This window comes from Ascaphus truei, chromosome 4, assembly GCF_040206685.1.
Source record: "Ascaphus truei isolate aAscTru1 chromosome 4, aAscTru1.hap1, whole genome shotgun sequence".
Taxonomy (NCBI): Eukaryota; Metazoa; Chordata; class Amphibia; order Anura; family Ascaphidae; genus Ascaphus; species Ascaphus truei.
In genome coordinates, this window is record NC_134486.1 from 9,631,848 (window position 1) to 9,646,528 (window position 14,681).

The 14,681-nt window shown below is 44.0% G+C and overlaps 1 protein-coding gene across 6 annotated transcripts in view; it reads right to left on the reverse strand.

Moving 5' to 3' along the window:
• The window catches only part of LOC142492573 (DNA (cytosine-5)-methyltransferase 3A-like), a 348,275-nt gene that overhangs the window by 123,782 nt on the left and 209,812 nt on the right, over positions 1 to 14,681 (reverse strand). For 5 of the 6 annotated variants that reach the window (XM_075595319.1, XM_075595316.1, XM_075595317.1 and 2 more), the window contains exon 6: positions 4,714 to 4,851. The exons of the other annotated variant lie outside the window; for it this stretch is intronic. In XM_075595319.1, coding sequence (XP_075451434.1) covers positions 4,714 to 4,851 — 138 coding nt within the window. The remainder of the gene's footprint in view (positions 1 to 4,713; positions 4,852 to 14,681) is intronic. 6 annotated transcript variants of the gene reach the window in all.

Here is a 14,681-nt window from a genome sequence, read left to right on the forward strand (position 1 = left end):
ATTATATCACTTCCCAAACCAAGAAGAGTGCTGGATTATATCACTCCCAAACCAAGAAGAGCGCTGGATTATATCACTTCCCAAACCAAGAAGAGCGCTGGATTATATCACTCCCAAACCAAGAAGAGTGCTGGATTATATCACTCCCAAACCAACAGGTGCGCTGGATTATATCACTCCCAAACCAAGAAGTTTATCAAAAGACCACTTCCTACAAAGCAATAAAAAAAATCTACTGGGATATAAACCAGACACAATAAGGTTATGGTGGGTAACAGAAGTGAAGAAACCCTCAATCATACAAGGTAAAACAGCAAAGTCATTTCTACAGCTAGAAACCAAATCAACGCAGGTACTTCTACAGAAGAGAATTTCCCATCACTGACTCCAGCAACTTTCTCATGCAGTGGGCAGCGAGTTTGTAAGGAGGCGGAACTCAGGTCAACCCTATTCCCACCGGGCTCTCCCTGCCCCAGAACACAACTGTCACATACCAGAGGAGCACAGAGCTACTTAATATTCACAAAAAGACCGTACCAATTTTGGGGGGAATTCCTATTCTTTTTCCTAATCATTTTTCAACAGATTCATGTTAAATGAAGGAATTCACATTTTCCCAGTGCCAGATATAAAAATGAAACCGCTTCATTAAAATGTTTCATCATCATCAGCTTTTTTTATTTAACCAGAAATGTAAACAATTTTTGCCAAAGGAAAAAAAATAGAAGAGAATACTGGTAAACTCTGGTAACGGATCACTCAACGTGTTCTCAAAGCTGATGGGGGATGGGCAGCCGGGGAGTGGTAGCCGAGTCAGCCTATGGCTCAAGGCCTCATGCTCAAGGTGCAGTTCCACATCGTGACACAGAATGGGAACTTCTGTGCCACTGAATTCTCTACTACAATTTATACAGTGGTGTGAAAAGGGAAGTACACCCTTTCAATTCTGTGGTTTTACATATCAGGACATAATAACAATCATCTGTTCCTTAGCAGGTCTTAAAATTAGGTAAATACAACCTCAGATGAACAACAACACATGACATATTTATTTAACAAAAATAAAGCCAAAATGGAGAAGCCATGTGTGAAAAACTAAGTACACCCTTACTGCTTCCATAGGAATGAAGATGCTAAGTAGCAGACAGGTGCTGCTAATAAAATGCTCTTGATTAATTGATCATCAGCAAGTGTGACCACCTCTATAAAAGCCAAAGTTTTAGCAGTTTGCTGGTCTGGAGCATTCAGGTGTGTGTTAACACAATGCCAATGAGGAAAGACATCAGCAATGATCTTAGAGAAGCAATTGTTGCTGCCCATCAATCTGGGAAGGGTTATAAAGCCATTCCAAACAAGTTAAAGTCCATCATTCTACAGTGAGAAAGATTATTCAAAAGTGGAAAACATTCAAGACAGTTGGCAATCTTCCCAGGAGTGGACGTCCCAGCAAATTCACCCCAAGGTCAGACCGTGCAATGCTCAGAGAAATTGCAAAAAAAAAAAAAAACAAGAATTACATCTCAGACTCTACAGGCCTCAGTTAACATGTTAAATGTTAACGTTCATGACAGTACAATTAGAAAAAGACTGAACATGTATGGTTTGTTTGGAAGGGTTGCCAGGAGAAAGACTCTTCTCTCTAAAAAGAACATGGCAGCATGGCTTAGGTTTGCAAAGTTGCATCTCAACAAACCACAAGACTTCTGGAACACTGTCCTTTGGAAAGACGAGACCAAAGTGGAGATGTTTGGCCATAATACACAGAGCCACGTTTGGCAAAAAGCAAACACAGCATATCAGCACAAACACCTCATACCAAATGTCAAGCACGGTGGTGGAGGGGTGATGATTTGGCCTTGTTTTGCAGCCACAGGACCTGGTCACCTTACAGTCATTGAGTCAACCATGAACTCCTCTGTATACCAAAGTATTCTAGAACCAAATGTGGAGTCATCTGTCCGACAGCTAAAGCTTGGCCGAAATTGGGTCATGCAACAGGACAATGATCCCAAGCACACCAACAAATCTACAACAGAATGGCTGAAAAAGAAAAGAATCAAGGTGTTGCAATGACACAGTCAAAGTCCAGACCTCAACCCAATTGAAATGCTGTGGCTGGACCTTAAGAGAGCTGTGCATAAACAAAAGCCCACAAACCTCAATGAACTGAAGCAACGTTGTAAAGAAGAGTGGGACAAAATTCCTCCATAACAATGTGAGAGACTGATAAATTCATACAGAAAACGATTACTCCAAGTTATTGCTGCTAAAGGTGGTTCTACAAGCTATTGAATCATAAGGTATACTTAGTTTTTCACACATGGCTTCTCCATTTTGGTTTTATTTTTGTTAAATCATGACACGGTGAAATATGTCATGTGTTGTTGTTCATCTGAGGTTGTATTTACCTAATTTTAAGACCTGCTAAGGAACAGGTGATTGTTATTATGTCCTGATATGTAAAACCATAGAATTCAAAGAGAGTGTTCTTTCTTTTTCACACCACTGTATGTTGCTCTCACTACCTAAAGACTTTGCTGCTGGAAGGGCATTGCCAGTCCCCCTGGCGGTGAAGGGTATCATACATTTACCGAAACGCCAAAGAATATACCATGGACACAGCATTTCTCCTGTAAGGGGCTCGAGCAGTTACACACCCTTCAGACCGGGACTGGCTTCAGAGACACGTAGAGTACTTGAGGCACCGTGAGGATGTCATGGAAATGTGACTGGTCCTGAACAACACACACTTACAAGAATACAAAACTGCTCCTCCTGGCTAATGGGTGGTAGTGATGGAGGAATGATGGAACTATGGGGAATCTCAACTTGTATGTCTATAACTGGCCAGTAATGAAGACAAACTGCATGCTCTATGAGCTTTGAAAGCATTGCAGTCCCCTACCTCTGCTGATAAGGGAACATGTGTCTATTTCATTTCAACTCGTCTGGCCAACATTCAATGGACTGTAACTTATAGTGCAAATATCACACAAATTTACACGTATATTTAAGTGGACTCTGATCATCATTATTTATGCAGATTATTCATGAGTCTGCATTATATATATATATATATATATATATATATATATATATATATACATATATACACATACACATACATACATACATATACACACACACACACCAATGATCATGTGTGTTGTATGGCAGACAGTAGACGAGCTGCTCTTCATCCATATACCACACTAATGCAACCAGAGTAGGGTTGGGCGATATCAACATTTTCACCACGATAAATAGATTAAGAAATGTATCGCTATAACGATATCTATCGCAATAAATTTGGTCAAATTAAAGTCTGAAAATGTTCTAGTAAATCTAAATAAAATGTGTTCTCAAAATAATGAACAAAGAGACCTTCATTTCCCAGGCCTTCCCATGTCTGCACGTCACCTTTTCTCACCTGCACTGCTCCCTTACCTCGAACACCCCCATCCCATCACTCTCACCCGAGATACTCCCTCCATTAAAAACACATTTAATTGATAAAATGTAAAAAAATATATATTAAACAGATCTTTCGACAATTAAAAATGGTCAAAAAAAAATCTGTTGTAATTAATTTTTATCATTTTCATAAAGGGTGAGAATGATGGCATGAGGGGGATGTGAGCAGTGTAGGCATGGCGGGGGGTGGAGGGGTTATGGGGGAATAGAGGAAGGGGTTAAGTGTTCCAGGGGGGAGAGAGGAAGGGAATAAGAGCCCCAGGGGGGAGAGAGGAAGGGATTAAGAGCCCCAGGGGAAGGGGTTAAGAGCCCCAGGGGAAGTGGTTAAGTGTCGCAGGGGGAGGGTGGCGGTGAGGGGGGGTGGGGGGTGGGATGGAGGGCTTAACAAAATGAAAGTGAGGAGGAGTACCTACCTTTCCCCGCTGCTCTCACATGCTCTCTCTCCCCATGCTGCCCGAAGCTCCTCTGTCCCCCTCTCAGTCAGCATTCAGAAGCAGGGAGGACTCGGGAGAGGGGGAGAGCGAGAGAGAGACAGCACAGCCGCAGCTACAAACTTACACCTCTGACCACTGTCACTCCGTAATATCGCAAAATCAGGTAACCTCCCATATCGGCACTCCAGGAGATTATGTTATCACGATATTACTGAATACCGGTATATCGCCCAACCCTACACCAGAGTGGATTTTGTTCCGTTTGTTTGATAGATACTATGGAGCGGAAGATTAGCACCCCGGTTTTACGGGTTGGTCTAAAAGTTTACATACAAGGTCTACATATATAGATATAGGCCTATATTTACTTAGCGGTGCTGTGCCATAACACCTGGCTCAGGAAGACACCATAAAGCCCATTCACTTGAGTGGTCTAGATCAGGGGAGGCCCACTCCAGTCCTCAAGGGCCACCCAACAAGTCAGGTTTTCAGGATATCTCTGCTTCAGCACACGTGGTGAAGTCTATGACTGAGCCACTGATTGAGCCACCAGTGCTGAAGCAGGGATATCCTGAAAACCTGACCTGTTGGTGGCCCTTGAGGGCTGGAGTTGGCCACCCTGGATCTACAGTAGGTGTCTGCAGTGTTTGGCATAGCATCACTTAGCAAACATGGACCTTGGTGTTTTTATTGGGCTAGCCATGTGGGACTGCACCTTTCAAACAAAAAAACGATAATAACCCCCGTATAAGGACGCCTGGCCCCCGGGATGAGCCCTCCCAATTATCTTATTCTGTGTCCTTACCTCCCTCTTCCATCTGGACAGCCACTCATCTCGCTTCCTCTTGCTGACGTAATAAGGGTCCCCAGCCTGGAAAGGCAGTCTTTGCATGGGCCTCTGACGCAGACTGCCCAACCCTCCGCGCAGCTGGTCTCCGCATCCCTGCTCAAAGGCAGTTAGAAAGACAGTCAATACACCCGGTCCAACGCTCTCCCTTCTTCGCTAGTTTTGGTTATTGCAGGCTGCTAAACCTTGTAAAAAGGGACAGTCCCACTTGGCTGACAACACGCTGGAAAACTGCCTTGTTGCTATTAACATTGATGCCAAGATAAATATTCAGAGTATGCATCAATGAAGTATTTACATTAGTTCTGACGGCTTTAATTGCCAATGTTTCAGGTTAGGTCTTACTGGCTCTGCGCTTATTTAACCCATTCTGTGCTGAAAAGCTGTGCAATGCGGCAGGCAAAAGCTCATAGGGGGTCTATGTTAAAATGGACAAGCACAAAGTGACACACTGTGTGCTCATGTGCATGTTATTACCCAGAATCCCTGGCTGCAGTGGAAGCAGTGCATGCTGGGAGATAATGGGGGAAAGGCGGGCTGCAGACCTGTCTGAGACGTGAAGGTGCTCACTAGTGATGTAGTTATTGAACGTTAAAGACGTGATTTGGGGAGGGTCACTAGCAGAGATTAGGGCAGAGTTACACATTGCAATGTAAGGGCCACACATGCTACTGTAGGTACACTACTTTCTAACCATTGTGTGCATCTATGCAAGACTGTAGATTAACATTTTGGTTTAACTTGTGACACAGATCCAAACACTTTAGAGGAGTACTGTTTATGCCCCCTCCCTCCCTCCCACCTTCCCTGTTTCCTTGACATGTTTGGGAAGCGCAGGGGTCTCCGGAGCTGTACCGCATTCATTTCCGCTCCGGGAATTCACGGACTCACGCGATACCGGGGAAATGCCGCCCATCGCATGCCCTCCAGGGGAAACAAAATGGTGTTTAAATCTCCCACGTTACACGGCCAACAGCAAGCCGCGATGTCCTTTGTCGCAGCTTCCTATTACCCTGCGTGACGCAGGCATTTAAACAACCATGAAGTAACCGGCGGCCCCTTCCCGGGGAAGTTTCAGTGGGTTCCCGGAGCTCCTTGGAGAACATAGTGACTACACTGTGCTCTGCAAATACACACGGAGCCACATAGCACACACCTAACACACTCACAGGCCCTCCCACGCTCTCCCAACATACCACTTAGATACTATATGTACCAAGGCCAAAGTGGTGCAAGTCCTGGACATAAATCCTAGTTTAAACAAAGGGGACTTTTTTGTTTATACACGCGGTGCCCTTTTTTGTTTATACACGCGGTGCCCTTTTTTGTTTATACACGCGGTGCCCTTTTTTGTTTATACACGCGGTGCCCTTTTTTGTTTATACACGCGGTGCCGTTTTTTCGCCCCACTTTGGCCTTGATACACAAATCCTTACAAGTCGCGGATTCCTTTGTCTTAATTGTTTCGTTTTTGTGTCTGGTGCTGTCGATGTGATATTGTATTATTATTCCCTGTCAACATAAATTAGCATCATATAGAAAAAGACAATTGTATGAATATTATATGCTTTGTAATATTACAATGAGAACGGACAGCACAGTGGTGGTTACAAATTGTGAGTTCAATTCTTGCTCCTCCACTTGTATCTATGCATGTCTTTATTTATATAGTGCCATTAATGTACATAGCGCTTCACAGCAGTAATACACGGGGTAATAATATAAATAACAAATAATATAAATAATACATAATGGGAATAAGTGCTTCAGACATAAAAGTAACATTAGGAAAAGGAGTCCCTGCTCCGAAGAGCTTACAATCTAATTGCTAAATAAGAACGTACAGAGACAGTAGGAGGGCGTTCTGGTAAGTGTGTCTGCAAGGGGCCACGGTTAATCTATGAGGTGTATAGTATCAGCCATGGAACTGCTAATATGCTTCGTTAAGCAGGTGGGTCTTAAGGTGGATAGAGAGGGTGCTAGTCAGGTATTGAGGGGAAGAGTATTCCAGAGGTGTGGGGCAGTCAGTGAGAAAGGTTTAAGGTGGGAGAGGGCTTTAGATACAAAGGGGGTAGAGAGAAGACATCCTTGAGCAGAACGCAATTGTCGGATGGTGTATAGAGAAAAATTAGGGTTGAGATGTAAGGAGGGGCAGAAGAGTGTAAAGCTTTAAAAGTGAGGAAGAGAATTGTGTGTATGATCTGGGATTTGACAGGAAGCCAGGAGAGGGATTTCAGCAGGGGAGATGCTGAGAAAGATTTAGGAAAGTAAAGTGATTCTGGCAGCAGTGTTTAGGATAGATTGTAGGGGAGACAGGTGAGAAGCAGGAAGGTTGGACAGCAGGAAGTGACAATAGTTGAGACGGGAGAGAATGAGGGCATGTGTCAGAGTTTTAGCAGTAGAGCAGCAGGAAAGGGCGTATCTTTGTAATATTGCGGAGGACAAACTATAGGTTTTAGCTACATTTTGAATGCGAGAGGAGAATCTGAGGGATGAATCAAATGTGACCTCTATGCAGCGTGCTTGTGATACTGCGTGTATGATAGAACTGTCAACAGTAATGTAGAAGGAGATAGTAGGGCCAGCCAGGTTTGGGAGGAAGTATAAGGAGCTCTGTTTTTGACATGTTAGTTTGAGTCAGTGGAGGGCCATCCAGGATTATATATAGTAGTGGAAAGACATTCAGAGACTTTGGTCTGTATAGCAGGTGTTATGTCAGGGGTTGAAAAGTAAATTTGTGTCATCAGCATAGAGGTGATATTTGAACCCAAGAGATGTGATATGGTCAACTAGAGAGAGTGTGTAAAGAGAAAAGAGAAGAGGTCCCAGGACAGAGCCCTTGGGTACCCCCACAGAAGGATCGATAGAGAAGGAGGAGATGTTAGCAAACGCGACATTGAAAATATGATGGAAGAGTTAAAAGAAATGCAGGATAGAGCTTTGTTATGGATACCAAGAGTATGGAGCATGTGAAGGAGAAGAGGGTGGTCCACAGTATCAAAGACTGCAGAGAGGTCGAGCAAGATTAGCAGACTAGTAACCTTTGTTTTTGGCAGCCTGGAGGTCATTAGGTAGCGTGGGCTGTTTCAGTAGAGTGAGCAGTGTGGAAGCCAGATTATAGAGGATCTAGGAGAGAATGGGAGGTGAGAAAATGGAGCAAGCAAAAGAATACAAGGCGTTCAAGGAGTTTAGAAGCAAGAGGCAGGAGGGAGACAGGACGATAATTAGAGAGACAGGTAGAGTCAAGCTTGCTGTTTTTGAGTAATGTTATAACTGTTGCGTGAAAGAGGCTGGAAAGGTACCAGAGAAGAGGGAGGATTTGAAAATATGTGTGAGCGTAGGGAATATAGTAGGAGCAAGGGGTTTTAGGAGATGGGAGGGAATGGGTCAAGAGGGCAAGTGGTAGAGGCAGATGAGGAGATCAGCGATACATTCTCCTATGTGAGAGCAGAAAAAGAGTCGAGGAAGGCAGGCAATGTAGTATGGGTGGAGATTACAGAAGGGATGTCTTGACGTACGGATTTCACCCTCGTCTTAAAATAGTCGGCAAAGTTTCAACGTGATAAGGAGGAATAACAACAGGTAGCAAACGGTGGTCTAAGTAGAGAATCAAAGACAGAAGAATCTGCATGGGTTAGACTTGTGCGTGTTGATTAGTGAAGAAAAGTAGGTTTGTTAACCTGGCAGAGGGCAGTGTTGAAAGAGGATAAGATAATTTTGTTGTGAAGGAAGTCTGCGAGTGTGTGATTTTCTCCAGAGGCATTCAGAGGAACAAGTGCCGGAACGCAGCATGCACGTGTGGGAAATTTAGCCAGAGTCTTGGGTTAGAGCGGCGACAGAGAGAAAGCGTGGCATGTAGATCACGAGAGGAGAATAGGGCAAAGTTGTAGTTCTTGACCAGGGGGTCAGGACCAGAGCTGAGAGAGAAAATTAGATGAGATGATGGTCAGAGAGAGGATAGGGGGAAATGGAGAAATCAGAGTGAGAAAAGCTTTTTGTGAAAACCAGGTCCAGGTAGTGGCCATCATTGTGGGTGCTGGCTGCAGTCCATTGTTGAAGGCCAAAAGAAGAGGTTAGAGAGAAAGCGGGAAGCCCAAGCGAGAGAGGGGTAAACAATATAGCAGTTGAAGTCCCCAAGGAGAAAAGGGGAGTCTGAGGAGAGGAAGAAGGAGAGCCAGGATTCAAAGTGTGAGAGACAGACAGAAGGGGGATGAGTAGAGGTAGGTGGGTGATAGATGACCACCCCGTGGACAAGGGGAAGAGAAAAAAAGTTGGACAGTGTGTGCCTCAAAGGAGGGAAAAAAGCGGGAGAAAAGGAAGGGTTCGGTAATGTGAGATAGCGGAGAGGAGGAGCCCCACGCCTCCACCCCTGCCCCTGTAGATATAAGACAAGGAACAGGATTGGGAGAGATATCCCCAGAAGCAAGGAGGAGAAGCATGGAGAGAAAGAGAATGTGCTGGGAGGATAAATAAGAGTGTGTTTTAGTGCAGGGGTATCACTGTGTAGTGTAAAAGTGATAATCGTAGGCAAATTCCTTTAATTTTCCTGTACCTTAATTTATCCACCTTCGGTAACAATAATATTATTGTTTCTCTTCATTACTCCCTACAAAACTTCAGTATTAAAGTCAAACACTTTAACCACTACAGCTCTTCTTCACTGTATGAGTCTTCTAATTCTGTACATTACATGTACTCAAAGTATTCCTTATCATGGATCATTTCAAAATGAATAAAGCTCAACTCCGTTATAGCGCGATCCGCTACAACGCAGATCCGCTTATAACGCGGGCTGAGCGTGGCTCCCGATTTAGAACATCTCCAAGTTCCCCCCCCCCCCCAAAGCTTTAACACACACACACACCCCTTGTGACTGAAGCAGGCAAAGGAAGCACGCTGAATGGGGCTCTCACTTCTCCCCGCCCTCCGGTGGAGATCCCGCCTGCCTGGGGAGGTTCCGCCGAGCTCTCATAGCACCTCGGTGGGTCCGATCCCCTGGGGAAGGAACGCTTTGCTCCACTACAACACTGTGCCAGCAGCGGGTCCCTGGAGGTAAGATGGCCGCCTCACTGCGGGCCTTGCGTGGCCGCCACGAGCCAGATTCTGCGACTCATGGTGCACCGCTTCGTGGATTCTGCTTGAGGAGGGTACTGGGAGAGGGGGGACACACATAGGGACCCCGGATTTGGGTCAAGTTGTAACTGGGGTGCTTGGATGCCTCACGACATAGGCCTGTAGATAACATAGGCACCCCCCCCCCCCATCAATCGCGGCCTCCCCGCCAACACACACGATTGCGGCGGCCATTTCTTCCTCGCAATCCCCATTATAATGCGGTCGCATTATGTGGACCCCAAGCAACACGTTATAACAGGGTTCAGCTGTAATAGAATTGGGCCAATTACAGTAGCTAAAGTAGATCTGTTCATCAATGTATTTGTGTGTGTTTGTGTATATATATAAAAAAAATAGCCATGTTTGTCCAGTTGCGATAGTGCAGAATAAATGAGTTCTTCTGTATTAGGTGATACCTTTTTAATTGGACTAACGATTTATGCACTAGGACAAGCTTTCGAGAGTTCTCCTCTCTTCTGTCATGGAAGGCCAGGCCAAATACACCTTTATATTTAAGGGATCAGTCACAAGGCAAAACAGGCAGTAAAATAAATTGCGGTTTATTTGGATAAGACCTTGATAAGAAGAGAACTCTCGAAAGCTTGTCCTATGACATAAATTGTTAGTCCAATAAAAAAGGTATCACCTAATACTGAAGAACATATATATATATATATACATACACAAATATATACATACACAAATATATATATATATATATATATATATATATATATATATACACATACATACATATACACATACATATACACATACACAAAATAAGAATGTTCAGGGCACTCTAATTGTTAAAAATAGGCCAAATTACTAATCTTAGTAGTCACTGCTTGCAGTGCAGCCAGGATCACCATCCAGCAATAAAAATAGATAAAACAACAACCCAAAAGATCCGCAGCACTGCCCTTCATTATATTTGATGAGCTTATTTTGTCCTGCATTTGACACATTACTTACTGTATATCTAGTTGACTGTATGATATCATTATGCACTCTGACCATCTTTATATATGTTGTGTCTAGTGACAGTCTCTAGTATAGTTTATTGTAGGTTTATTTCTGCTTACTTTACCAGTACTTCTGGTTTATGACCGTTTCCGTCACTATAAGCGAAGCCTTAGTAACAATAGAAACCTTTTCATGTGTCCTTTTCTCACTTTCACATTCTGTCACCCAGTTGTTATCCATCATAAAAAACGGTCATAGCCTTATTCTTTTGGAGGTTTTCTGTTTTTGCCTTTCTATGTTTTTATATTTATATGTGTTACTTTAGATGTGTTCTATTAAATTAATTTTGATAAACTTTTGTTATATCTTTTGATTAATAAAGGTACTTGCCCTGGCTGGGGGCCCCTGAGCCATATTGGGAAAATATAGATTGTCATCTCTGCAGCCCAGTAATGGCAAAAACACTGTGCATTCAATAAACGTGTATGTGTGTCTCCCACCAGGTATAAGGTGTCGAGAATCATGTTGTGTCGAGAATCATGTTGTGTCTAACTATGAAATGTATTACTGTAGCAGTGTTTCCCTGTAACCGTGCAAAGAAAAAATGGTTTTAAAACCCATCAGCCCGCAGCAAAGCGAACGGATTGTAGCTAGCTCCTGCTGGGAAGGTCCTAGCACGCTGAGAGATCTTCTGTGAGCGCTGGTCAGGTAAAATCATTAAAAAGGTTATAGCGTAATAAAACTTAAGTTGAAAAAAAAAAAAAAAAAAAATTATAGCGCAATTTTTATTAAGGTATATAAAACATTGATGAATAAAAGTCCCCAATGTTTAGATTTTTATTAAAGTAATGGTCAGAGGAAGTCATTCAGTATGGATAAAAATCAATTTGCATAGGAAACAGAGGGAGCTTCTCCGCCCTCTAAACTTCAAAGGACCAGTTTCAAAGGCAGTCCAGGATATGAAGGTGTTAACCATTTGTTAGCAAGGATATGGAGGTGTTAAACCTTTTGTTAGCAAGGAAGAGAATTTCAAAGCCACCCTGGCATATGGTTGATCTGCCCAGACGTTCAGGCACTGAGCTGGCAGGGGGTCTGGCATGACAAGTGGGGAAAGATGGCATTAGTTGCACATGCCCAGTTGATATGCTGAAGCTCCCAGTGCCAGGCTACCCAGGACTGGCAGCTCTGGGATAGGTGGGAATATTTGGTTCCCACGCAGAGGTTGGCTGCAGAGTTTAAAGATAGGAATGTTAACCCTATAAGAACCTGTGCAGCCCATCAGGAACGAGATTCATCTAAGATTTATCATGCAGTGAAAGGTCCATTCTGTAACCAGACTTAACATTGTAACTAGTAAGTCTATTTTTCGTTGTAATTGTAAATCAAGCTGTGTATGTTCATTCTGTATATAAATTACAATTGATTTTATCTCTTGCTTTGCTCAAAGGATTCGGGTATTTTGGTGTTAAAAGCATTGGTTTCCCGTGACAGGCTTATATACACAAACAAATATATATATGGTGGAGGGTTTTTGCTGCCTTTTTCACCCACCATAACTTAAAATGTAATGGATATATATATATATATATATATATATATATATATATAAAATCAAAAAATAAATAGATGATACCGTTCTGTGGCTAACGAAATGCTTTTATTTGTGCGAGCTTTCGAGATACACTGATCTCTTCTTCCGGCGATGTTACAATGAATGAAGCAAGGATTACTTAAAAACAGTGTCTCTTGGAATGTTATCTGTGCTGGTCCTTCCCCCGGTGTGGATGTGTTTTATGGCTAGTTCCTGTGTTGTTCCTGTGTTGGTGTTGCTGTTGCTACCTGATTTCTTCAAGCGGATAAGACCTAAGTACCAGTACCCAGTTTTAAACGCTTGTCACGGGAGATGCGCTTAATAACACATTTATATTTCGTGTGTCCTGATTGAGCAGAACAGGTTGAGCAAAATAAACTGAGATTTATTCCCTTGATAGGCAAACACACGACAACTGCAGAATAAACTTAATAATTACACTTACGGGTAGAGAAACAGAGGATAATATCCAGAAAGATGCAACGCACCAGAAGATTGTCCTTTAAAATGTAGTCCATTTGCAAATTGCCAAATAAATAGCCAGTCCAATCCTTCTGTGAATGTGCAAAGTCTTTTCTGGTTCTCTGGGATTTGCTGGAATCCCTAGGGCTAACGAAATCCTGAATCAGGGCAAGTTTCCTTGTTGCGATGTTTTTAACCCCTTGCGTTCTGGAATCGTAGCCGCTGTACTTAGGTCTTATCCGCTTGAAGAAATCAGGTACCAGCAACAACAAAAACAGGAATCACCCAGGAATGAGGGGTACAGGCCTTTTTAAGGACAAGGGCCTGTGAAGTGTTACATTAGCCTCATCCCATTGGCAAGGAATTATCTTCCTCCTATCAGAACCTGCCAGGTCACATGGGCCAGTCCTACAGCCAGCTCAGGTTCATTCATTGTAACATCGCCGGAAGAAGAGATCAGTGTATCTCGAAAGCTCGCACAAATAAAAGCATTTCGTTAGCCACAGAACGGTATCATCTATTTATTTTTTGATTATTGAAGCTCGGCTAACACGGTACTGATACCTCTACATGTGTATATATATATATATATATATATATATATATATATATATATTATACACACACGCACAAACACATAACAGCAAGAAGGAAATCTGCAGCACACACTGGGATATGATATAAAAAGTATACATTTAATACATCAAATAGGAACAGAAGTACTATGGGCGATGTTTCAGACCTCCCGGTCTTTTCTCAAGCTTGATGATGCCATAGCTGTAGCGACTCGGAGCCAGAGTCGCCGTGGTTCCGTCCCAGACTCAACTGCGGTTCAGGGTCCCAATCCTGAACCCATCACTTCCCAGGCCTTGGAACCCCCAATCGTGGACATTCAGGAGAAGGTTGACCGGGTAAGTCGAACGGAGCCTGCCTTGAGTGAGACTGATATCCCTGACTGTGTGACTAGGGCCAGTGGGCCGGAGCAGAGCCAGACGTTCTGGGATGCAGTATGGGCGGACCTGAGCTTGGAGGGCAAGAGGCAGCGTGCTGCTGAACTGTCCTCCGATCCTGGAACCGAGCGGATCCTGTGGCACCATGGACTCTTGTACCGGGAAAAAGCCCCGGCAGCTCCGGACAGACCAAATGTCAGTTGGTGGTACCTACTAAGTACTGCGCACAGTTGTTGCACTTAGCGCATGCGATCCCACTGGCAGGGCATCATGGGGTTACCCGTACGAGAGCCAGGCTGACCCAGAGTTTCTACTGGCCAGGGGTATCATGGGAGGCATCGGCGTTCTGCCTCACCTGTGATGCCTGCCAGCGAGTGGGGAGGCAAGGCGATCGGGCGAAGGCCCCCCTGAAGCTGCTACCGGTGATAGGGGAACCATTTCAGCGGGTAGTGGTAGACATCATCGGGCCTCTGATGATTCCCAGTAGGTCAGGGAAAAAATATATTTTAACGGTCATAGACTTTGCGACCAGGTACCCGGAGGCGGTGGCTCTTTCCTCCATTGACACCCAGAAGGTGGCCGAGGCGCTGATAAATATTTTTACTAGGGTAGGTTTCCCTAGTGAGATCCTGACTGACCAGGGAGCATAGTTCACGAGTGAGCTGCTCCAAAGTCTCTGGGCTGCCTGCGGGGTGACCTCTCTCCGCACGGCCCCCTATCGCCCTCAAACCAAGGGACTGTGTGAGCGGTTCAATGGCACCCTGAAGCAGATGCTGCAGGCATTTGTAGAGGCTGAAGGAGGGGACTGGGAAGCATACCTGCAGCACCTACTGTTTGCATAC